General features: G+C 34.0%; 3 protein-coding genes across 10 annotated transcripts; 2 read left to right on the forward strand and 1 right to left on the reverse strand.

Moving 5' to 3' along the window:
• LOC101208478 lies at positions 1 to 12,415 on the forward strand. 7 transcript variants are annotated; one of them, XR_004219420.1, is made up of 16 exons: positions 1 to 249; positions 1,826 to 2,334; positions 2,418 to 2,688; positions 3,028 to 3,326; positions 3,640 to 3,822; positions 4,062 to 4,811; positions 4,908 to 5,002; positions 5,104 to 5,163; positions 5,310 to 5,398; positions 5,877 to 6,425; positions 6,771 to 6,845; positions 7,035 to 7,105; positions 7,208 to 7,265; positions 7,749 to 8,013; positions 8,231 to 11,928; positions 12,006 to 12,415. XR_004219420.1 is itself a non-coding variant. In XM_011661701.2 (16 exons), the coding sequence occupies exons 3-16, from the start codon at positions 1,922 to 1,924 to the stop codon at positions 8,932 to 8,934; spliced, it is 3,882 nt and encodes a 1,293-aa protein (XP_011660003.1). In that variant the 5' UTR covers positions 1 to 249; positions 1,023 to 1,076; positions 1,826 to 1,921; the 3' UTR covers positions 8,935 to 12,415. The 7 variants fall into 7 exon arrangements, 4 of the variants coding, with proteins under 4 accessions (XP_011660003.1, XP_011660004.1, XP_031746003.1 ...); XR_004219422.1 differs by having other exon boundaries at positions 8,231 to 11,902; XR_004219421.1 differs by having other exon boundaries at positions 8,231 to 10,416; positions 11,413 to 12,415.
• Positions 12,416 to 12,613: 198 nt separating this feature from the next.
• LOC101204545 (mitogen-activated protein kinase kinase 2) lies at positions 12,614 to 16,894 on the reverse strand. 2 transcript variants are annotated; one of them, XR_004219423.1, is made up of 10 exons: positions 16,506 to 16,894; positions 16,325 to 16,409; positions 15,445 to 15,579; positions 14,890 to 15,114; positions 14,591 to 14,773; positions 14,226 to 14,449; positions 13,996 to 14,041; positions 13,798 to 13,897; positions 13,268 to 13,357; positions 12,614 to 12,971 (listed from the first exon to the last, which is right to left on the reverse strand). XR_004219423.1 is itself a non-coding variant. In XM_004143966.3 (9 exons), the coding sequence occupies exons 1-8, from the start codon at positions 16,583 to 16,585 to the stop codon at positions 13,808 to 13,810; spliced, it is 1,068 nt and encodes a 355-aa protein (XP_004144014.1). In that variant the 5' UTR covers positions 16,586 to 16,894; the 3' UTR covers positions 12,614 to 12,971; positions 13,798 to 13,807. The 2 variants fall into 2 exon arrangements, 1 of the variants encoding a protein (XP_004144014.1); XM_004143966.3 differs by lacking the exon at positions 13,268 to 13,357.
• Positions 16,895 to 24,125: 7,231 nt separating this feature from the next.
• On the forward strand, positions 24,126 to 25,771 carry LOC105436333 (formin-like protein 20). The gene is made up of 2 exons (XM_031886738.1): positions 24,126 to 25,054; positions 25,201 to 25,771. Exons 1-2 carry the CDS (start codon positions 24,126 to 24,128, stop codon positions 25,769 to 25,771), a joined length of 1,500 nt encoding a protein of 499 aa, XP_031742598.1.
• The last annotated feature ends 668 nt before the right edge of the window (positions 25,772 to 26,439 follow it).

Below are 26,439 nucleotides of genomic sequence, written 5' to 3' on the forward strand. Positions count from 1 at the left end.
GAGCTTCCTCCTCCATGGCTTCGCATGAAGTGAACAACCTTCAATCTGGAGCTTCAACTCGTAAATGAAAAAATAGAATAAAATAAAATAAATTTTTGTTCGTTTAAATTCTTTTGATTTTTTTTTTCCTTTTTTGTATTTCACTACTACCCGATTCTGTTGGAATTTTCCAAACCTTTGAATGTCTTGGATCGTAGTAGCTCGAGCTCAGCACGAATATCAACGATTAATTTCGGATTGAAAGTTGAGGTAGATTCATTTTTTTTTTTTAGTTTAATTTTTTTAATTTTTTATCGAATTGAATTGTTGTATTTTTGTTGTACATTTCTTAGTATTTCTGGTTGTTTGAAGTTGGATTTGAGGTGTTTTACGTATCACGAGAATTTAGCTTCTAGGGTTCTTTCTTTCAAATGCGTGGTTTTCTGTTTATTTCTCGTTGGGTAGTTATTAAATAAAGTTGAATTAACATAAGGTCAACGAAGTAGAAGGAAACATTCTTTAATTATTTTTGGAGCTTCGAGCTGGAAATACTTTTCTAGCAGAATCAAGATGGGTATGTCAGTTGTTTTTCTTTCCAGAAATGAAATGTGGAAATCTCCTAAAGTTAAAGATGTTTTTAAAGTTGGAAATTTTTATTTACTTGTTTTCTTTAGACATAGATTTTAGTCCATTTCGTTACAATTTGTGTATTTTGGATCTTGGAGACTCTTCAAGTGATTGGAACGTTATTGAACTGTATTGGGGTGGTGTTAATCATTAGGCTAGCCATATGTGTGTTGAAATGAATTGGTTGATCCAACCACGTGCTGTTTTAGATTTCTCTACTATGGTGGCCTCAAATGGTTGGTAACTTTGTTTTTTTTTACCCCGAAACTATTATGCTAGATCTTAAAGTCAATCCTTTTCTAATACCATTTCCTTTTGATTATAGTCTTGTCTTAGTTTGCATTATTGCTGGTATAATGGCATGATACTGGTTTAATGAAACTGCAACTATGTCTATGGTGGATTTTCACTTCTAGGATTTTTAAAGAGTGGTGTCTATGGGCAACCGAAGTACAACACAACTAGTTAAGGTATTGTTAGAAGTTTGAATTTTCACTCACTTATGTTATTGAACTTACAGAGTAGTGTCTTTGAGGTTATTTTTATTCATTAGAGGGGAGAGGTATATGCACTTGCACATGGTCAATTGCTGTAGATCGAGTGCATTGAATTTCTGCAACTGTATCTTTAGAAAAGTTGAGTTTCTTGCATATTTTTTCATCTTACAAATATTTAAGATTCTCATAGATGCAATACCTGACTGGAACTTGTGTGCATGTTTTACATGAATGAAACATAGATGGGATTTGGATTCTAAAGACTGTCAGTGTGTGGGATAAATGCGTTCTGTCTTAATTATTTTGCAATTTGATCGTGCTGGTATTTGTTTTTTACTTAAAACAGATAGTTTCACTTTTGAAAAATGGTCTTTGTTATACATCAGTTCATTAGAAAGTTGGTCTTTTATTTGTTGAGATAGTTTTATCTTACTATTCTATATTAGTTAGAACTCTTGGCCTTAAGAGGATACAAGCAGTTGAGTGATAGGGTCTAGGGAGTAAGTAGTAGAGACAATCTTTAGTTTCTGACCCAAAGCTTGTGTTCCTCAAATTGAGATAATCATCCAATGGGATTCCAGAGCTGTGCTTCTTGGTCAAGTATGTTTTCCGGTATTTATGACTGAACTGCTAGTAACTTTTTTCTTCTCTGAATATTAAGGTGGGAAATCTGCCCTTGTCTTCTTTCCTTATTAATTTTTTTCCCTTACAATTTCGGATAGGTAAACGATTCTTTTGTTTCAAAGTATGATTCCAAAACTCCTTGCTGTGTGTTACTTTGCTTGCTATGGCATGGATGATGCACGGACTTTTACCTGATGGTGATGTCTAGCAAGTTTGAATTCACTTCAAGTAGCCCAGATAGACCGTTACACTCTAGTGGGCAACGTGGAGCCCACATGGCCGTCCCACTGGACAGATCTGGTAGCTTTCGTGAGAGTTTGGAGAATCCAAATTTATCTACACTTCCAAATATGTCAAGAAGTGCTTCTGCTGTTTCACAAGGGGAAGTTTTAAATTTCTTGCAATGCTTGCATTTTGGTCGAAAGTTGGTTGCTACAGATGAAAAGTCTAATCGTCAAGGGGACTTTAGCAGACAGTTACAACTTGCTCTTAGTATGTCACCGGATGATTCTCCATCTAGTTCTTCAAAAGGTAAATTGCCATCTGTGATGCCAGAAGAAATCAAGCGGATGAAGGTTAGTCTACGTGAGTGCTCTATCAAAGCCAGGTAACTCTTCATAAACTTTGTATTTTGAATCAGAATTTGTCCAATATATTCGTCAGATCCTTTGATTTTTTTATTTTCTTCAGGGAACGCTTAAAACTTTTCAATGAAGCCTTATCTGTATTTAATAAGTTCTTCCCAAGTGTACCATCAAAAAAGAGATCCCGGTTAGAAGGTTATAACAATGAGAGGTCCAATTTCATTTTATCTGGTGAGCGGTCAGCTAGGGGGCAAGCTAGTAAGAGTCATGCAATCCCTGGTGGTGCTTTTGAACATGAGATGCAGAAATCTGAAGAACGAATAAAAAATGCTTTGTCGAATAAACGCACAAGAACTTCATTGGTGGATGCAAGGGGGGTTTGTACCTTAGACCTCTTACATATTTATGTGCTATTGTGCCATTTTATTCAATATTTTGACCATTTTTCATTTTGTATATGTATACTTTTTGTGGTTCATTACAATGGTTTCTTTGTAGTTGTCCTAATTTTCTTGCTTTTTTATGTTTGACGAATCTTTGATAACCATATATTTCTTTCTTAAATCTTATGTCATACTTAAATATCTATTGGTTACTAGAAGATTTTCACAATTTTATTCATATGTTGTAGTTATCCATGCGTTTGTGCGGAGATTTATGTGAAATTCAGCTCCTTTTCTGTTCCTTGACAGTCTTCATGATTTCATAATCTACAGATGGATGTTCGTAATAATCCTCCTGTGAGACCATCTGGAGCTGCAGATAGGGAAAGAGATGCACTAAGGCTTGCTAATAGTGGTGCTGTTCCAGGTGAAGATAGGAGTTTATCAATTGGCGTCGATGGTTGGGAGAAGTCAAAAATGAAGAAAAAGCGATCTGTAATAAAGCCAGATGCCTCTTCAAGCAGTCAATCGACAAAACCAGTAGATAGCTACGATGAAGTTAAACAACAATTGCAGCAAAGACCTGTCTCTGATGCTCGATCGCGAATAAATAAAGATAACCATGGGTTTAGGTATGACTTCTTATGTCTTGTGAATATCCCTCTAATAGTCGCCATTGGACCATGTGGCATAATGACTTGTATTTGTGTATCAAATTGATGACTAAATTTTTGGTAAAACAATTGAATTAGTTATGGTCTATGACACATTTAGTCACATACTCAGATTAATATCTGTGATATTTCTGATGAAATTATTGGTGCTGAAATAAGCATGCAAACCCTTGCCACTTATATTTTACTTTATACTATGGTTCTGTGCTTGAAGCTTGCATAGTCGAGAATTGCCTCATGGAGAGTGATAATTATGATGTGGTTTTTATAGGCCAGGGGTTGCTAATGGAGCTTCTGCTGTTGGAAAATCTGATGGTATTTCCCAACAAAATGGCTTGGGTATTCGTTCATCCATGTCCAGGAGTGATTTGGACAGCAATTCCCTTGTCAATGACAGGAGAGATAATTCTATTGGTTCAGACAAAGAAAGAGTGAACCTTCGGGGTGTTAATAAGTATATCTCTTCCTTGCTGCAAATACTCAAATATTTTCATTTTGTATGTGGTCAAAGCCATCGGTTGCATGCTACATTTTTCCCTTTTCACATGCACTTTCCTTCAGTTTGATTCTTGGATCTTAGTTGGTTTAATCTCTTTTCCAAGCATTAATACGAATTTGAGATTTGAAATGTCCTTCACCTCCGTTCCCTTTATTTTGATCATGTACTTGAATTTTCCATCTGTCAATTGTTAGGTCAAACGTCCGGGACGACTTTGTTTCAACTAGTCCTACATCAAATGCTAAAGTTAATCCATCTGTTCGAGCTCCACGGTCCAGTTCAGGCATCGCTCCAAAATTTTCCCCAGTTGTTCATAGAGCAATTGCTTCTAATGATTGGGATATGTCAAATTGTACAAATAAGCCTATTTCTCCTGTTGGTGTGAGCAATCGGAAACGCATGATATCAATGCGGTCCTCATCCCCTCCAGTTTCCCATTGGGCAAGCCAGAGACCACAGAAGATCTCCCGCTCTGCAAGGAGGACCAATCTGGGTCCGATTGTTTCAAGCAATGATGATAACCCTTTGGATAGCACATCTGATGTTGTGGGCAATGATACTGGCTTGGGATTTGGTAGGCGCATGTCTGGTAGTTCTCCACAGCAGGTGAAAATAAAAGGTGAACCATTATCCTCAGCTGCTCAATCTGAAAGCGAGGAGTCTGGGGCTGCTGAGATCAAATCTAGAGAAAAGACACGAAAATCGGAAGATTTAGATGATAAATCTGAACAAGGTGTTCAAAAGGTACCTGCTTTAGTTCTGCCGACTAGGAAGAATAAGTCGGTTGATGAAGATATTGGAGATGGGGTTCGAAGACAAGGGAGGACTGGCCGTGCTTTTCCTTCCACTAGATCTCTGATGCCAATGACAGTTGAGAAGATTGATGCTGTAGGAACTGCAAAACAGCTTAGAAGTGCCAGACTTGGATTTGATAAAGTTGAAAGGTTAGACATATTTTCCATACATAGCTTATCTAAGAAACCCCATTTCAGTATTTCATTTAGTTTCAAAATTCTCGCTATTTTTCAAATTCCACTCAGCAAGGCAGGTCGTCCACCTACTAGGAAATTTACTGATCGCAAGGCATATAAACGTCAAAAGCATTCAGCAATAAATGTGGGGACAGATTTTCTTGGTAATTGCACTTCAGCTTTGTACAGCAACTTCAGCGTTAGCATGAGAATTATTCCTTCATGCCTCCCTTTGTCTAATCATGTTTTGGTTGACTTTTCATAGTTGGATCAGATCATGGGCATGAAGAGCTATTGGCTGCTGCTAATGCTGTTACAAATCCTGGTTTGTTCTTAGATTGCATACAAACATGTTTCTCTATAGATGTCAAATGTGTTTCTTTTTTCCCCTTTTTCTTTTAAATAAGGAGCTAAATGTTAAATGCTATTTTATCTTTTGTGTTGCATATGTTAATCACCCTGCTGCATCAGGTCGCACTTTTTTCAGCCCATTTTGGAGACAGATGGAGCAATTCTTTCGTTTTGTATCTGAAGCAGATATTACACACTTAAGAAAACAAGTATGGTCTATTTTTTCTATCTACCATTACTTTTCTTTTCTCACTCCACCCCTTTATTTTAATCCAGCAAATACTGCAAAGATGGTTATTTTTCCCTTGAAGTGCCATGAATATATATTATATTTCTGTATCTTGAAATAAGTAAAAGATAGAGGGAGAGACACGCTCACAGTTCAATTTCATTCCAGGTTATTGAGCTGAAGCTTATAAGCAAAACTTTTGTTTTAGTGGATTGCATAATCTTCCTAATATATGAGGCTTCATTTGAAATTTTCGCTGTTTCTTGTCATCCAGCAATAGTGTTCTATTTCATCTGACCTCCAATTGTTTTAAATTTTAATTACCTTGACATGCTTGGTTTCTATGAAGAAATCATTTCTTTGATTGCCGTATTTCAAAACTATCCTAACTATTTTCTTATTAAGAAAACGAAACAAAACAAAACTATCCTAATATTTCTAATCGGTTTCTCTTTTAGGGTGATCTTGAAGGTGCTGCATCAGGGCCAAAAATTGTCTCAGACAAGGACGCTTACAATATTAGTCACGATAATTTTGAGCACATTGAAAACGAAGCAAGCGAAGTTCCTTTAGAACATATAATTCAAGAGTCGAAAGATCATACTGTAATTCCTTTATACCAGAGACTCTTGGCCTCGTTAATTCCAGAGGAGGTGGCTGACAACGAAAATGAAGACACCCAATTTGATAGATACGGAATGCCCGAGTTAGATGAACATTATAAACCAAACAAATTGAGTCACGAAATTTCACCTAGTTCTCAGTTTTCTGGGCATTCTGCTAATGATGATCATAACATGAGAAGGGGATCGGGATCAGATCCATATATGCCTGAAACAGATAGACAGGGCATTCCAAATTCTGTGAGGAATTCCCTAAATGGCTTGATCTCCAATCAAGCTTTGATGCCTGGAATGGCCTGTTCAGAGTTTCAGTATGATGACATGCCGTTAAATGAGAAACTTCTCTTGGAGATTCAAAGTATTGGAATCTTCCCAGATTCGGTGGTACGTACACGTTCAACTAATTGATTTATTAATATCTGAAGTGGTTTTGTATCATACGTGAATGAGCAATTAACATTTAACCGCTTGGTAAAATTTTCTAACCCAAATGTTAAAAATGGAATTACGATTCTTATTTAATAAATATTATGGAACTGCCAAATCTCTTAGAAGTATCTATGCTCGACATAAATGGATATGGCTCTTGGTATAAATATCGCATTCTTTTTATTCTATTGTATGCCATTTATTAAGTTTTGGCTTCTGCTCATACTGTCTGCGAGTTCCATTCTCAGTTTTATCCCTTGTAATTATAATAAATTGAAACGGTGGTCTGTGTTTTTTCAGCCTGAAATGTTACAGATAGAGGAGGAAGAGATCACTAATGACATACGTCAGTTGGAAGAGAAGAAGAATGAACTGGTATGCTTTTACTCAGTTAGTTAAAACTTGCAAATTGTAACAATTCTTGCTGCGCTTGTATCTATATACTTGTCATAGCTTGGTACCTGCATTTTGTTTTTAATTCTCAGCTCATTGTGGTAAAATATCTTACGTTTCAATGTATTCTTTTCTGAGCAATTTTCTGGTTTCATTCATTCATGCAAATAGGTTTCAAGAAAGAACTCTTTGCTCCACAAACTGTTGCAGTCTGCCCTGGGCACAAAGCAGCTTCAAGAAAAGTATAGTTTTCTCTTTGGACTATTTAATGCATAGTAGGGTTTTTACTTCTATCAAATCTTCTGCATATTCAAGGTGTTAAAAAATCTTTTAAATCCCTACAGAGAGTTTGAAAGGCTTGCCATGGATAAACTTGTTGCAATGGCCTATGAGAAGTATATGGTAATCTTCCCTCTCAACTTCATATGTTAGCTTTTCAAACTCGGCTTTTCCTAGGAGATTCACTTTTACTCCATTGTTCTTAATTAAGCACATGAATTTCATGTGACTGCTGCAAACCGTATATGAAATACGCAAACCTTTAATAGTTGGACAATGATTTCAGATGACTGATGTAGATGAAATAGAAAATGGACAAAGCAATTTTTTTATTCCACATACTGGTTCCTTTTTCTTTCCCTAGAACGTGAACTATTATATGGTTTTATTATTTTAGTTTTTTAGCAGAAGTATGAGACGGAAATTTTGATTTTTATTGGCAGTTTTTATTTTTTAATTATATCTTGTTTCATTGAGAATGAGCACTTTTTTCAACTTTACTGATATGCAAGCCCATTCCGCTCTGAAATGTCCGCTCTGAAATGTTGTATATTTTGTTAACCTCTCTGTATGGAAATATGAGTTACAGAATTCTTTGGTGAACAGGCTTGCAAAGCTTCTAATGCGTCTAGTGGAAAGAATTCCAATAACAAAATGGCGAAGCAAGCTGCTTTGGCATTTGTTAAAAGAACATTGAACCGATGTCATAAATTTGAGGACACAGGAAAGAGCTTCTTCAGTGAGCCTTCATTTAGAGAGATGTATTCTTCCTGGTCTGTCAATCCCAATGGTGAAAGACAATCAGATCCTGTGGAGGGTGAATCAGAGAAATCATATGCCTCCATTCAATCTCTGGATGCCAGAGTCTCAGGTGTCTACTAAGATGCATTATAGTAATTTGTGAAATTATGTTCATAATCCTGTGATATCTTCAACATGAACCTCTTTTGTCATTCCGTTTTTTTTTTTCATTTGATATTTTCTTTCCATTATTTTCTTGTATATTGTGTGTGTGTGTTTTGGAGTAACATATTGTGTGCAAAATTGATTTAGCAGAAGTCGTCTATAAAATCATCTCTCTTCTGCAGCTTTGGCAGGTTCACAGAATAGCCCTTCACACTTTAATCAGAATCTGGACAACCACGATGTTACCTCTGGCAACGTGCTTCCACCTGCTACTCACCAAGCTGAGAGAACAACCGGAAGAGAAGAATTATGGTCAAACAGGGTGAAAAAGAGAGAACTGTTGCTTGATGATGTCGGTAATGCAGGTGCCCCATCAGTCATTGGGAGTTGTATTTCAAGCAGTGCAAAAGGGAAGAGGAGTGAAAGGGATAGAGATGGTAAAGGGCATAACAGAGAGGTGTCATCTAGAAATGGAACTAAAATTGGTAGGCCAGCATTATCAAATACTAAAGGGGAAAGGAAAACTAAGACAAAGCCTAAGCACAAAACTGCCCAATTATCAATTTCTGTTAATGGCCTTCTAGGCAAGATGGCAGAGCAACCAAAATCAACATTGTCTCCTCTACCAAAATCAAGTACTTCAACTGGTGGTTCAAAAGAAAAAGATCAATTTGGCTTGGATGGACTTGATGACCCTGACTCAATAGATTTATCTAATCTTCAATTACCAGGAATGGATGTATTAGGTGTTCCTGATGATCTTGATGGCCAGGGTCAGGATCTGGGTTCATGGTTAAATATTGATGAGGATGGTTTACAAGATCAAGACTTCATGGGCCTTGAGATTCCAATGGATGACCTCTCAGATTTAAATATGATGGTTTGAAGTTTGTCCTCCTTGTATAGTCTTCAAGTCTTGTTTATTAATACTTTACAAACTAAAGGGAAATCCTACGTAAAGAGTGACTGGTAGTTGCATAGTTATTGGCTACCGATCCAAATTAGGTTACTAGATTCTTTGAGGCTCCTCTTCAAGTTATTTCAAGTAAATCTTTCGGATGTTTGGAATTTTGCTCCTGTATTTAGTTGGCGACTTTGACTGTAAAGATAGTCTTGTTCAAGCTACAAGTTAGTATAGTCATAGTGATATTTAGGGTACACAGTATCCTTCATGTAGCTTTTTGATCAGAGAATGATACCTCTTGTACATAAGTTCATATTTGAAATAAATCAGCCTTTTATTCTACAAGGGTCTGGAAATTGTTTGTAAACTTTATTTCCTAATTTATTGTGGTACATAATTCTTTTAGCACAGTTAATCTCAACTGCTGGTTTGGCGATACAGAAGGTCTGTGTGCATAGAATTTTATGTGTAGTTCTCCCATTCGCATTGAATCCCCTTGTTCCTTGAATGGTAGGATGTTTTGATGACAAAGTAGATACATTCGGCTATTCCTCTGAATCTGTGCTGTAGCAGATGTCATGATAGATACTGCTATACATATGGGATGACCATCAAGATCTGCTTGGGAACGTAAGGTAAGTTTTGAAGTTGCAACTTACAAATTGAATATTTCGGATATTATTACTTGCCCTAGGAGATCTTCATTAACGATCTGGGTTTACTAGTGTTTTATTATCCTTAACGATCTTATGCATTCAGAAGTAATGGAGCCTCTCCATCATGCTGTGGAGGATTCTAGTATTAGAATGGAAAGGAGTATTAACAAATAGCAGACTTCTAGAGAGCTTGCTTTGGTAAGAAAAATTTTCATTTCCCAGGTTATGTTTAAAAGGATTTGCTTTTTAAATCCATAATGTTGTATTTACAATTCATATAAAATTTATATTTCCAGGAGGACCATGAAAAAGACGCTTATAAATTAATCTGATACAAGAGATATTTGTACTTTCTCTCATGTGTATTTTCAAATTTAAGGGGTATTTGAGAGTTTCAACGTTGCAATACATTACTTGAGTTTTTCTAGATAAATTTCTATGTACTGGGAATATGGACGGAGTCCTTGTTGCATCTGTATAGGGGACACTGATACGATAGCCTTCTTGATTGATCTTCTGATGGGTCTTGCTCCAGTTCTTCAATCCATTCACTTAGGGAACTGCTTCACACTTCCCATAGCTTGATGTTACCAAAGAGAATCCATTTTCCTGGTAACTACAAAAGCTTGAGGTATAAACAGAACTGAAAGGAGGGAGGGAGAGAAGAGAGAGAGAGAGAGAGATGTAAAAGGGACACTGATAGCCTTTCTTTTCTTTTCTTTTCTTCTAATTAGTATGTGTGTTTCTCTTGCTGCAGGTCTCCAATTCGTTCAGCTAAGAAACTGGTTTCGATTTTCCATACCTTGAGGTAATACCAAACGAAATATACATTCCTAGTCACTACAGTAGCTTGAATGAAGTAAATAAAATTGAAAATCTAGGATGTTAGGTTATCATTTTCACCCAGCTCCTTTAAGCTCAAAACTGGAAATTTGTTCTTGGTTAGTTGAAGTGTTGTTTGGTCTGCTGCCACCTCTGGATTTCCTTTTACAAGCATCTACTCTTCCTCTGTTAGCAAAGAAAAAACAATTAAAAGTGTTGTCAATACTGATCATTGTTATTTTTAGAGGAAATGCAAACAGACACATGAAAGTTCGATTACATACAGGAAATGAGATTTGAAAACAACTTTTTAGCCATCAAAATCCAGTCCAGGAAAATAACTTGTCCAAATCCAAGGAAAGAGCAACGGTCGGTTCCTTTGATATGTAGTAACCTAGGGATTATTTTCTTCTGGCTCTGGTTCTGGCTCTTCACTTCACTTTGGCCAGTTTTTTTTTTTTTTTTATAAGAAACAAGTGTATTCATATAACAAAAAAGAACAACCTAAGGGCAAGGGACAAGAGGGCCCTTCCCGGAAGAAACTAAGAAACTAAGAAATGATAGTCTTCCAATTGTTGAAAATCATTGAAAGGCTATAATTACAAAATTGTTTGGTGTAATTCGTACTCCACCAAGAAGCTGTGTGTTGCAACATAGTCCAAAAAGAATCAAAAGAATTATAGCTATCTTCAAAAACTCTACTATTCCTTTCTTTCCAAATGCACCACAAAAGGGACCGAGTCACACATTTTCATAAGATGTTTCCTTTTGGGCTATAACCTCTAATGTTGAGTCCTTCAATCATCCCCCTATCAATCTTACTAGGGAGACAAAGCTCCAATTCAAAAATCCTAAACAAATTGTTCCAAGCTTTTTTAGTAAAGAGACAGTGTAGAAATAGATGGTCCAAAGTTTTCTCTTCTTTGAAGCAGAGACAACACATCGATGGGCTAAGCAAGGTGTTCTGAACTTTTTTTTGTAGCTTCTCATGAGTGTTAAGGCTTCTATAAGCGAGCAACCATAAGAAAAACTTCACCTTCTTCTTTACCATACAACTATTTGTTGACTGCGATATGTAATCAATGGGAGATGGACACCATCAGGAGTTTGAACCTTGTTAGACTTCATACCAGAACTTTGAGCATTCCTTATTGTAAATTATTTATTCTTTCCTTAAATGATCACTTCCATGGAAAATTAATGTCCGATTGCAACCTCATCTCGGCCGCGGAGGATTTGAAATCAGAGGAAGACAGGCTAGCAGCAGACAAATGGCAGCTCGCCATCATGAAGCTGAGGTGCTGTGGATGTTGGATGATTCTTACAAGTGCAATATGGATGCAGCAATCATCTATCAGAAACTCACAGGAAGACAATGTCACAATGGAGCATTTTATAACCTCAAATGGGCATGTTAGTCTTGGAAAACGATGTTGGGAACTCACAGAAGGCAATGTTAGCCTCAGAACAAAGTCAGTCTTCACCAGATTTGGGAGTGGTAAATTCTTTGATTGTTTAGCAATTGCTTTGGACAAATTTTCAACATGCTACAACCTTTCTTTGATGTCCTGCTAGATAAGGAACAATGGGATGATAGAAGGTCTCCTCACAAATCAAAGATGCAACCAAATGGCCCATCATCTGGCAAACCATCTTAGAACATCAACAGCACTAGTGTCGATCGAAGACCATTCCCTTAGGTGCATTCTGCTCGTAAACCTTTATGTTTCTTTTTCTCATGTGGTTTTTAGTTTTGTTTCTCCAAGCTTTCTGTACAATTAGTATGATATTAGAAAGGGATATTATAGGTAATTAACTAGTAGTGTGATGATTTTATATAGAGTTCAGTTGTGACATTTTGGTGAGAGTTTATATTGTAGGACTTTGAAAGAGAGGCCTCTCGAAATGCTATTGATATATTGTAATTTTTTGTTTTAACAACAAACATTCAATCATAATTGCAATGATGGTATGAAATTACAAAAGAGTGATAAGAAACTTTCGTAATGTTGTTCCGTTCCTTTCAAATAAGCTGAAAGTGAATTTTGTTTATTTTGTGCAATCCAAATTCTCTTATACTGCGTACTTGTGTTCTTTCTCTTGTGGATGGCTATGGCCATCCTAATAATGTTTAGAAGCTACACGAGCAAATTTAACTTGAGATAACAATACAAGACAGAAACTTGAGATAACAATATGTATTTATTTTCCTTTGATGCTTCAAATTTTACATGAGTAGCGGTGGAATTGGATTACAAAATGTTACAAGAAATGGCCATGATTTGAAATCTCTTTACACAACATCATATCCCGTTTAGCATTCTGAGCCATCCACAAGAAGGATCAGAATCATCCAAATTAGTGACCAGCATAGGAACAACTATATCATCCAGTTTTGATTGAAACCTCTTTCATTAAGACACAAACTGAAGTAAAACAAGCAGCATTCATGAGAAACCGAGATCCCAGCGGACTCCTCGTCCATCCTTGCAGCAAGCAGCAAACAAATAAGATTCCAGTGTACGAGCCAGAGACGATCAACTGTCGAGAAAATGATGCATTATCAGCATAAACACCAGTTAATGGGTAAAAGCTTGAATGAGAGAAACAGAGACAGAAGGACATGAAACAATATCAAAAAATTCCAACATTCATTAGTTCTAGGTATTTCAATTGGCCATGAATGTTGGAGCCATTAACCATAGCATAATATTTTTACCTAACATTTCTATATTTCATCATTCAAGTAAAGTGATAGTCAGAAATATCACCATACTATATACATAGATTCCATTTCTAGCGACTTTCTGTAGATCTGATTTTTTAAATTAACCTACCATATAAGTTTGAAACAGGTTTCATCTAAGCCGCTTGTCCTTGTGTGCTCTTATATGGCCTAAAAGGTCAGAAGTTTGATCTTCATCTTGCTATACACAGTCAAATGCAGCTAACTTTAAGTCTATTGTCCCAAAGAAAGCTGGCGTACTTAATTTAATCATATAAAAAATGCACACAGTCATACAAAGCTATGATGGGAACTGGCAAAAAGCTGAAAGCAGAAGAATCTCAAAGTACCAAAGGAGATAAACAGTTGGTTAAAAATAAAATAAAAATTTATAAACGAGCTATAAGGGGAAAACATAGTTTAAAATATATGTTTAGCATGCAAATAATGAAGACAGAAATTTCCACTTCATTACACTGAATGATAGCTTCGGTTGCAAGAAATGATCACCTCAATCACGTAATTCAAAACAGAATTAAAAAAGATATCAAGAGGAAGCTTTAAAAGAGACGTAGTTTTTTCTTTCTTTCTTTCTTATTTTTTTGAAAGGTAAACTTAAAAGGGATGTAGTTCCTAACTTACCAGATAAAATTTAGAAAGTTGCAAGTGGAGATCCTGCATCATTGAAGTAAGATGATAGATCAATATCCTTATCTTCATACATCTTGATGAAAGGATGTTCCTGAAAGTCACACAAAAAGTGAAGACAAAATTCAGATTTATTTTTTCTATTGTGTTGACATCTTGCTTATCAATATGTAGAAAGGAAGAATTATATACCAAAAGTTCACGTGCTGACAGTCTATTCTTTGGGTCTGTTTGCACACTGATATTCATAAAGATAACAGGTTTCTGAGTCAGAAATCTCATAATGTAAAAACACTTGAAATAAGCTTAGAGTATAAGAAAATACCTACTTTACAGTTACATTTAGAAATTTCTACATGAAGTACATATAATGATTGTCATAATCTCAGGAAAAGGGACTATAGGAAAAGTTGGGTCCTTACCATGCAGAAATAAATGAACAGAATTCAGGAGTAAATTGGTCAGCCGGAGCAGAAGGAGGTTCGCCTTCAACAATGGCTTCCATAAGCTCATAAAAATTAACCCATCCTCCATCTTGCCCGGGTGGAGAATAAGGAAACTTTCCGGTTGCACACTCAAGTAATATCAGACCCAAGCTCCAAATGTCACTTTTATTGTCATATCCCTCTCCCACAATTCTCTCTGGCTATAAACGACAATACATAGAGACACCAGTCAGTTATACACATAGGTATGGAAGGAAAAACGTACAGCTTTACCAGAAAAAATAAAGGAAAGACAGCCCGAGAATTGTATTGATCCGAATATATTGAGAATTGATACTCACGGACATATAGTTATACGTGCCAACAAAAGTATTAGCCTCTTCATATGTGTTTTCCATAATTGCACTCACACCAAAGTCAGTAATCTTGACTTCCCCTCTATGGTTTATTAATAAATTTGAAGGCTTCAAGTCCCTATGGATGATGTGTCTTTCATGGTGAAGGTAAGACAACCCCTTCAGTACCTGTATGGAAGGAGAAAGGGGTTTAAAAAGGAAATCTTATATTATCTCCTAAAATTGAAAAATAAATTAATTAAAAAAGAATTCTCCAAATCCAAGCAAAGACTTATTGTACCAACCTGCTTACAAAGGGCAGCAAGATATGGTTCTTCAATTTTTTTAACCTTTTTTAAAAAATCTGCTAAAGATCCTCCATCCATGTACTCTAGGATGATATATATTGATCCATTATCATAGAAAGACTGGTAACAGACAACAACATAAGGGCACTGCGCTGATTGATTGATTTTCAGTTCTTGTGCAATCTGCTTGCGGTGAGACTCTTCAATTTTCATCTGAATTACCTGAAAGAGTAGACGAAATGATTTGGTATTTGATATGGTTTGAAATATTTTTTTTACTAATTAATGCAGATAGTTACTACTTTTTTTCTTGATTCTAAGATTTCTAATGGGTAGTGTACGAATAGGAATGTGAAACTGCTGGTGAAAGAAAAATATACCTTCTTTTCTTTTTATTTATTATTAACCATCTTTCAGTTCACAAGAAAAATATACCTTCAATATAATGATGATTAAGATGCTCTAACCACTTTTTGAAGCCTCAACTATAAAGTATATAAATCATAGAAGTCAGAGACAGAGAATTTCAATAATGTTTAAGTTGTGCAGTACCTTCAATGCAAAAAACTGAGCAGTCCATTTGTGCTGAACTAATTGCACAGTACCACCATTTCCTTTTCCAATGACTTTAATAATGTCTATGTCCGCTAAACTCAACTGATCATCTGTAGGCTTAATCGGAGGTGGCTGAACACATAGGTAGAAGGAAAACAAGTTAGTAGCTTAATATACACAAGATAGTTCACAAGACAACATAATCAACCACTTTTTCACTTTGTTCCCTATGTGTTGAAAAACAAACAAGTTCAGTATAGGAATCTCACGTATTATATACCTCAATCAATTAGTCTGAATTTCAATGATAACCACCTAATTCTTAAATTTAAAAAATAAAGATTACAAACACTATTTCCACTTATGAGTTCCTTTATTTTGTCATCTACTCCCTTGAAAAGTTATCAAACCCAAGTTTTTGAAAACTAAATAAAAAAAATGTAGATTGTGATTTTGTTTATTTGGAATTTGGCTTTGAATCTAAATGATTCTTAAAGAGAAATGAAAACCATAGTAAAGAAATGATAAAGCAACAAGCATAATTTTAAGAAATAGAACCTAAAAATGAAAACGATATCACACAGAGATTTAGTTAACTAGGAGTTAGTAACAAATGAAACCCAATCACAAATGAAACCCATAGTGAAGTGAGCACAGTACATCAAGCATAGTATACGGATTTGTAATTCCATACTTCACTGCAGAATACTTTAAGCAACTCAACAGAAACCAAACAAATACTTAATACGTAGCAAGAAAACCCATACTTGAAAAGTTAATGAGCTAAAATCCAAATTCCCTCAGCCATAACATTGAAAACTACAGCACATTATAGTCCTCTAAAGTCACACTAAGCTACAAAACTAAGAACTCTTACTGCTTCAACTTCGCTTTGAGAAACAATCCGAACCCCATCTCTGTTTACAAGCAGATCACCATCTTTAAACGTGCCACTCTGCGTTCTACACAAGAAAAACAAACCCAGATTCCAGATTCATCAGAAATTTTCACTTACACACATACACACACAAGCACAAGCACACAGAGAGAAAGATTACAGGAACGTCGCTATGGATTGGTCTTCTTTAGGAAGATTGAGCTTGAGATTGAGGTTGTTGCTGAAGCCTCCTTTCCTCATTGATGGCTGATCTCTTCCAGACTACCACCGTGTAGAATTGATACTCGGATTGAAGCCTTTTGCGATGTAGAGAGAGAAAGAGAGAGATAATTGCAGAGAAATGTCAAGAATTTGTTTATATATATGAATTAATCAAGTGTTGAGCAGTAGTTGAGAATGAAACTGATAGAATTTACAAAAAATCCAAACTCAAAAACCCTAATTACACCATTTTTGTGACACTAAGAGCTGATTTAAACATTGAAAAGAAAAAGAAAAATAGGGCTGTTCTTGGTTGGATTGGATTGGAGGATGCGGGACCGTTTACTTTTCTTCTTTTGAATCTTTGACTTTTCTTTTTCCTTTGATTTTTCTTACAAAATTCTAACTTTTCAAACTCCCAATATTGCAAAATCCAATTTAAATATGCCTCAACTACATTCATACCATATCAAATTTCTAACTTTTTAAATTGTTAGTGTTCAATTTCATCTATGAACCTAATACCTCTCTTCCCATTTAGAAGAAATAAATATAAAACATCGACGTAAGAATAACAATTTAGAGATTGTTTATTATATTGTCATAGATTATAATAGTTTGTGTTTTGTGATGCATGTTATTTTTGTTTTGATTATAATATTATGTGTTTGAGATGTGAATATTTTAGTTTTAGAAGAAAAAAATAGTAAACAAGTAATTAAAAAAATGATAAAATTCATTAATGTTTATCTTTATAAAATCTGAAATTTTGTATATCTAGTAAATATATTTTTTTAGTTCATTGTATTATATTTAAAAATATCCGGATAATGATGCATGTAAAGTAATAAAACTGCCCCAAGTATGGAGATTTGAAGTAGTGTTGATTGTAAATAACTTAAAAGTAAAAAATACCCCTAAACTCAACTTAAAACCAATTAGTCACGAAAATAACTAATGTATCTAATAATAAATTTGTGGGATCTTATAAGGATTGTGAGGTATTTACATTGTGAGATATTCATTCATTGGAATGCACCGGTGACGAATGTAGTGGACTCTACGATTTAGTGAAAACAATCTAAAAAAGAAATGTAGAAACTTAATGAGTCTAGAGGGAACTGTGAGACCAATTTACCACTATTGAGGGCAGTAGCCAAGTATACATAATGTAATGCAATAAATAGCAGCGGTAATAGTAGTGACAACAGTAACGATAGTAGTGGTAAGAGCGGGAAATAGCAAACAATAAACAACAATTGCAATATAGAAACAGTATGAGTATGTGGCTGAGTCGTGGAACACGCTCTTTTTAAAACGTTTCGCACATCTGCTAAATAATGTGCTAACAGATGGTGTCCGTCATTTCCAAGATAAAACAATCACTCGTTTATAACTGACTTTTCACACGAATCAGTCACTTGTATTCATTCAAAAACATACACAATGTTTGCTCGAAAAGTTATTTTTGGAGATAGTTTGGGAAGTAATTTTGTAAAACTGATATATATAAATGAGAAGTGAACACACAAGTATATATTGACTTTGAGGAGAAAACAGTAAAGAAATAAATAGGGGTTTTGATTGAGAGAAAATAGTGGGTGAATTATAACGTTTTGATTAGAAGAATCACGTAGAGATATAGACATATCTATATTTATCTATCTTCTTCCTCTTTCAAAAACTTAGGTGCCTTAGGGACCAAAACACACCCATCAACCAATGAGTATAAAATTTATTTGAGATTAGAATAATATTATAAATTCCTTTCACAAATTCTTCGTCCAACAACCATTGAACCAATATATAGCTATTAAACTTGGGACTCCATTTTTACGTAGTAGTAAAAGAAAAAAAATGCTGCTTTTACTTAGAAGCCCATACATAAGCCCAAATTTGAAATGGGCTGGCTGGGACCTGGAAGTGTTCTAAAAAGTTGGTGAAAATATGAGTGTGCTTTTTATGAAATTTTAGCACAATTTACAAAAATACCCTCGTAAAATGGTATGGAATTTATTGTAAAAAAAAAGATAAAAAAGATAAAAAATACAATTTCTCTAAATTTATTTAGGACAGAGACTACGTTTTGTATTAGGGTTTATTTGGATTCTTGAGTCTTCAAACTCAATAATTATACTATTAAGGTTTGCATGTAGTTGTAGATGTTGAGAGTACTCAAGATTGTGGAGTTTGAAATAATCAGTGATGTAAATGCAACTAAACTCATACTTGGTAAAACCATAAGCGTAAATTTCTTAATTTTGATCGATCAAAAAGATTAAAAAATTTAACTGATCTAACAATATAAATTAGTTAATAATCATTTTTTTTAAATGACTGGATGTTTTGCATTACAAATGTTCATATCTTTAATAATCGTGTTTATTTTTTAGGAATGTTTTTGCAAATGTACAAAAATGGATAGATAGTTGTATTTGTATAGTACGATTTCTTCTTTTGAAATTGTCCTGCACTTACTTAATGCAATATGGCCACTACAACTATTCATTAACTTAACGTAATTTTAATGTGTATAGCAAATTAGTTTTTACTAATTTGATTTTTTATATATTTTTAAATAATTAGTTCATTTAAACGAGTATATATTTCGAAGTAAAAACTCGATTATATTTTAGATTCTATTAACAATAAAAGTCTATTATCCACCAAAATCTCATTGAAATTTATAAATATTTTGATTTATTATTACGTGTATTATTAGATTGGTTATTATGTGAAATGATGATATTAATTTGATTAAACAATCAATTTGTTTTTCTTTCACATAATTGGTCTCAATCAAATGATCAAAGTACCTCCATTATTTTGCTAAAATAATAAAATCCCAAGTTATTTAATTTAAAAATGAAAAATGAACTAAATAGGAAAAAAGAAAAGAAAAGAAAAGGGATGTCCTGTCCAACGCTGTTTGCTTAGATAGAGAATTGGAAGCGGGACCCACAGTGGGGGCTACAGCGTTCGTACTCGTGTCAGTTGGATCAACCTTTTTCCACGCTGTCACCTCTTCCCTTTAGAAACAACAAATCCAATCCACGCTTTACTTCTCCACGTGTACAAACACGTATGGTTCCGATTTTAGGGATCAGAGCGTGAGGCTGAGTCGCTACCGATGTGCGATATCATACGGATTCCGTTCCTCGCTATCCTTCAAAATATATCTTTTCTTTCTATAAAACAAAGGCTTAATTAGAATAGATCATAATTAATGGCCCCAAATTCCTTCTACTATTTCAGGATTTTGTTTTGGATTTTTTCTAACATATTTCATAAATCCCCTTTATATAACTTATTCTCATCTACTTTACAACATTATTATTATTATGATATAGTTTAGTTGCTTAACTGAATTTTTGGCTTTTTTCTTCTTCTTCACATTTACAAATTTTTAAAATTTTCAAATATAACCAGCACCGTCGATATAAATTTGACATATTTCTTGATTTTTAAAAAAGACGGTTGATATATATGTTAATAATCTAGATCCAATTTCAAATATAGCAAAACAAATTATAATATTTATAAAATATAGAAATACTATATAAGTGATATATACTGATAAACTTTTATATGAGTCTAAACATTTATCGATGATATTGATAGAAATATATCAGTATTTATCGTTGATATGTTCTAAAAAAAATTGTTATATTTGTAAATATTTTCAACAATCCTCAATTACAATAATTTTTCAAATATATACGTATAGATTCAAACTATTTCAAGTTTTTACAAAAGTTATATATTGAAATGGAGACTTATTAATAAAAAAGAAAGAAAGAATGACATTTGCCTAACGATTGTGAAAAACAAATGTTGAATGCTCACTTGATATAAGACGTTATAGAGTAAGAATATGGGTTGAACCCGACAATCCATACAACCTTGGGTTAGGCCTGTAGTTGAAGAGTTGAAAATTTTGGTTCAACCTAACTTAACCCGAATTAATATATATATAATTTATTTAATAAAAAAAAACTAGTCTTCCTCTTCTTTCCTCTTACAAATATAATTTATTTATATTTGTAACTTTGAATGGTTTGAATTTATGTATGTTTAAGAACTTTGAATTTATTCATATTTTGTAACTTTGAATGTATGAATGCTTCAAAACTAGAGTTTATGTATGTATGAAATTTTGAATTATGTATGTTTGAAATTTGAGTGGACAACAATTTTGAACATTTTTTTTTAAATTAACTATTTTAAACTTTACAACCATTAGAAAGTATAAGCGAACAAAAAAAACAATACAACTCGATAATCCAACTCAACCCAATCGGTTGGAATAAGTTGGAAACTAAATTCGGTTTGTTCGTATTGCGAACCCAAAAATATGAATTGGGTTAAGAATGTCTTCCAACCCGATTACACTACAATAAGACATAATAAAAATTAATCTCATATTATTAGTCGTCTCATATTAACAAATTAATTTATTTTTAAAAATAATTTATTATATTAACCATTAAATTATTACAAATTTACTAACATACACACCAAAAAGAAAAAAAAATCAAATTAGGTTTTTGTACAAAGGAATGAAATGACCCTTCAGTTTATCTATAGACAAAAAAAACAATCTATAGAAAGTTTGTTTTGGCTGGCAAGCATGAGTTTTTATTTATTTAATTTTTAAAATAAGTAATAAAAAATAAACAAATTGTGGTGATATAAAGTTGCTTTTTCTCACTTGAAATTTAATTTGAATGGCAAAAGGCATTCAACTAGACGTTAACCAATTGTCTAAACCATTAATATTATTTATTTGTTAATTAATAACAAAAGTTGTCTTTGCATTTGAGGGGAAAATGCTACTATACTTCTTTTCCACTCATCTTCGTTTACTCTTTAAATTATTGTATCAATTAAATAATACTATGCTAATATTACTATTTTAACACTTCAAGTTACAAAGGTAAGAAAAAAGAAGAAATAAGAGAGAGTGGTAATTTAATTAGCATTACCATGAACGCAATATCCACTCCACTTTAGTTTTTAATTTAATTAAGAAAATTAAATATTTTTCATACAAAGAGAGTACAATAGTAGAAATGTTTATGGAAAACAATTTTTCTATTTAAAATTTACTAAAAATACAAATTTAAAATTATATGCAACTTAACTGATATGTTTGTATTAGATGGCAATACGTTTAAGGAGATGTTTGAGGGCAATAAATATTTAATAATATAATAAACAACTCTTATTAAAAGTCATTTGATACATGATTTACTACTCGATATTGTTTTTATCGTTTTTTATTATTTGCTACATTCTTTACCATTTATTTTCCAAACTAAAGTCGTTTACACTTCAAACACATATTAATATAACACAAACTAAAATAGTTTATACTCTAACCCACTATTTGCCTTAAACGTTCTCTAAAAGAATGGAACCTAAAAAAGAAAATGATACTAATATCTAAACTACTGTCTCAAACGACTCTTGAAGCAACGTATAAATTAAAACTATGTGCAAAGTACAACAACATGATTCAATTTCATTTGAGTTTTTTTTAAAATCTTTTAATTTGAGGTGAATTTGTGAGGGACAAATATGGTTGATTTAATTTCTTAGAGGAAATAATAAATAAAAATGGAGAGTGTGTATTGTTGACGTGGCAAAAGCGGCTTGAATTTTAGTTTGGGATTCAAATTCCAATCATTTCCCCCACGCTCCCTCTCTTCTTTGCTCGAATAATTCCTTCTTTTTCCATAGACACGTGGCGTTTTACGTGGGCAGTGGAGCCCTCCCTTTTTGTAGCTTTCCTTTTAGTCCCCTTAAATCTTAATCCATCAAAACAACCTCCCCTTCTCTTTACTTTATCCAATCCTTTCATATTTTCTCTTTCATTTTTATACTATTTTACCATTTCTCTTCTCTTTTCTTTTACATCCTTTTCACCTTTCCCATTTCTTGCCATCTATAATGTAATTAAACAAAAATTTATGTTTAGATTCACCCTTTAAACTCCTTTTCTTATTAAAAATCCATTTTGTTCCATTGTTTCATAATCATATTTTCCAATTTTAAATAGGGGTTACAAAAATTTAGTAAACAAATGAAATTTTTAATTTTTTTTTTCTAAAAGCTTTTATTGTTTTTTTTTTTTTATAAAGATATTTTATGGGTCATGTTTCCTTTACGGAATCTATGTATCAAATTAATATCATGTCTAGTTACTTGGATGATAATAATAATTCATAAAGGCCATCTTCAACAAAATAATAAGTTAAATTTGTTAATAATTTACTAGGGTTATGTTCAATACTGATATTGTTTTAGAATTCAAGTTAAACTAGAGATTAAGTTATGGTGTATATAAATTTTTGAATTCATAATTTTAGTTTATGAAATTTGATACAAATTATCAAGTTTGGAATTCTATTAGATATAAATTTAATAGATCAAATAATAATAATAAAATAATATTAAGTACAAATTCAAAACTAAACTTGTATCAAATAAATAATTGAAACTTTCTCATATAAATAATCCATATTCCTAAACTAATAGCTTTTTCAACTTTAAGATTTAAACAATTTACTGTCTTCTTCTTACATTTTATTCAGATAACGTGAAACTTATAATTCTGTCTATGATTATTTATTTACTTCTTTAAATAAATGTATTCATCTTCGTGAGTTTGAATAAATTATTAGATACAAAGTTATTCCTCATTTTCTTTATAAAGATCTTCTTTTATTATAAAAAAAATAGCAATACAATTTTAAATATTAAATAAAAAATCATAATCACAAATGGACGCAACCACAAAATAATTCATTTAATCATAGATGTTTTATCAAGAGACATGAAAGTTCTGTCACATTCACTAAGCATGCATATTAATTTATTATTATTATTATCTCAAAAAACTATTCTTACTATAATATATATATATATAGAAAAATAATAGAAGAAAGAAAACCATTTACGTAAAATACTCCCAATTAATTAATGAATATATAAAATTAGAAACCTTCTAATGAATTATTGCCCCAAATAGTGGGATTACATATTCTACATTTCCCTACACTCTCACCTAACCAAAACTTTGTCCTAACCCTTTTTTATATATCAAATATATAATTTCATTTTCATTTTTAACCAATTAAAAAAAAAAAGGAAAGAAATATCTTTTAGTGATTGCATTTTGGATTTTTTTTCCTCAAATTTATTCTAGAGATTTCAGCTGTATTTCTATATACACACACAATACAAATTTCGACTTTTAGTCTTTGGTATTTTACATTAATTAATTTAAAACAACTCTGCTATTAAATTTTGAAATTATCTATTAGTAATAGTCTGATGAAATTTGCTATATTGAAAAAAAGGGAACTTGGAACTAAATTCCCAATGAAAGAAGTTGAAGGCATTGAAAATTAAGATTAAGAATTCAACAAAGATTAGACCTAAAACAAAAAGAATTATCTTTTGGAATAAAATAAAATAAGAAGTAGAGTGGAAGTCCCAATTTTGTGCTAACATATAATTTGTGTTCTTTCGCTTTACTTTCTTCTTCAAAATCACAGCTCAACAAAGCTGTTCCATGGAGCCAAATAGCGACCCACCACCATTCTGGCCACCGTCGCCACCCATCCACCGCCGTAGATCCTACTCTCCGCCCTTCATTTCTTTGCCGGTTTTGATTATTCTCTTACCCACGCTAGCTTTGATTCTCTTGTTCTTTGCAATCCGTCCGCTTCTTTCACTCATCAATCAAGTTTACAAACCCAGTTCTGTGAAGAAAAGCTGGGATTCCTTCAATGTTTTCCTTGTTCTCTTTGCGATTATCTGCGGCATTTTCTCTAGACGAAACGACGACGTTCCGACTACCGCCGACGGAGATACCCGTGGTTCTGATCAAATGACGGTTGTTGATACTGGTGGAGTTAAGGTGAACGGAGACTCGGAGTCATCGCAGCAGTGGTTCGGATTTTCGGAGAGGAGATTTTCCGATCCGACGGGGAGAGCGCCGGTGACGACGAGATTGAGGAGGAATAGCTCTTATCCAGATCTGCGGCAGGAATCGCTATGGGGGAATGGTGACGATAGTAACAATCAGTTCCGATTCTTTGATGATTTTGAAATAAACAAGTTTCGTTCGCGATCCTTCGTGTATCGAACGCGAGGAAATGAAAGAGAAGAATCTCCGGCGATTCCGGTTGATTCGTTTGTGGTGAATTCCTCGCCGGCGCCTGAGAAGATGAAGTCTCAGTCTCCCAATCCTCCGCCTCCACCACCGCCGCCACTGCCGGTAACTCAGAGGAAACCGAGACGGACGTATCAAAATATTCAGAAAAAGGAGGAAATTCCTGAGAATAAAGCCGAATTCACGCCGCCGCCTCCACCGCCACTTCCGCCGCGAACAGTTATCCCACCGTCGCCGGTTCGTGTTCGATTGGAGGAGAAATTTGGAAAGAGTGTACGGAAGAAGACGAATGTTAAGAAAGAAATAGCAATGGCGTTGGCTTCACTGTATAGGAAGAGAAAGAGAAAACAAAAAACTAAAGATGCCTACGACGGCGACCGACGATCTCCAACGAACAACGACCGCCGCCGCCGCCCCCACCGCCGCCTCCTTCCTTCTTACGCATATTCAAAAAATCAAGCAAAAACAAGAGAGTTCACTCCGAATCTCCCCCACCGCCGCCTCCACCACCACCGCCTGTCCCATCATCATCCCGTTCAACAAAGAAGAAAATCCAGATCCCGCGTCCACCTTCACCACCGCCACCTCCACCTCCACCAGCACAGCAGCGAAACTCCACCACTAATCGCCGACCACCTCTACCAACGAGCGTCCGTAATTCCTACATCGAAAACCCCAGCATTAACAGCCGAGAAAAGAGTCTCACACCAACTATTCCACCGCCTCCGCCGCCTCCTCCTTCGTTCAAAACGACGACAGACGTGAAATCCACAGTTGGAAGCGACACTGTCGGGTCACGAAGCTCCGAAACATCTCGTTGCGGATCTCCGGATCCGGAAAACGTGAATACGTCGGCCAGCGGTGGGGCCGGAGTGGGGTCGGTGTTCTGTCCCAGCCCGGACGTTAACGTAAAAGCTGCAAATTTCATCGCGAGGTTGAGAGGTGAATGGAGGCTGGAGAAGATGAATTCGGTTAGAGAGAAAGAAAGACTGGGCCAAGGCCCAAATTATGAGATAACGACGGGCCTTGGCCCAAATGTTTAAGTTTTGGACTCTGATTGTGGTTTTTTTGTTCATCTCTCAGAGCAAAAATAAAAAACGTGTGTATATTTTGGGTGAGTGTTATATTACAAATTATTATAAGGTAATATGGGGATTTTATACTTCTAATTGGGTTTATTTTAAAAAAAGGAAATTTATATAGATATATATATATATATATATTCTATATAATAGGGTTAGGTTCAAAATTCTAATTGTGTTTTCTTGAAGCTCTTGGGTACTCATTTGACTGATTTGTGTTTTTAATGTAGAGATTGATTCTTGGAGGGTGAGAAAGATATATATACATACACTTATGGGTATTAAACTTTGGGTTTTGTTATAAGTATCATTCATTATCTATATGGTTTGTTGTTTAGTTCTTGAATTATTGTGAAGATTGGATATGACTTTAATAAGTAGAGGAGACGAGGTAATCACGCCTTCGATAGAGTACCACATCAAGAGGCTAAAATCTCTATGTAAAATTTTGAGTGCAAATAGAACGATAGAACATCTATTTGTTGTATGTTCCTCAGTTCTTGTTATATCACCTCAAAATTTATAATTTTATATGTTGTATGCCTAAGTTTTTTATTGTGTATAAAAACAATTGACTTATTAAATGATACTAAAAGATACAAAAATTAAGCATAAAATTCAAACTTCTA

This window comes from Cucumis sativus, chromosome 1 (genome assembly GCF_000004075.3).
Source record: "Cucumis sativus cultivar 9930 chromosome 1, Cucumber_9930_V3, whole genome shotgun sequence".
Lineage (NCBI taxonomy): Eukaryota > Viridiplantae > Streptophyta > Magnoliopsida > Cucurbitales > Cucurbitaceae > Cucumis > Cucumis sativus.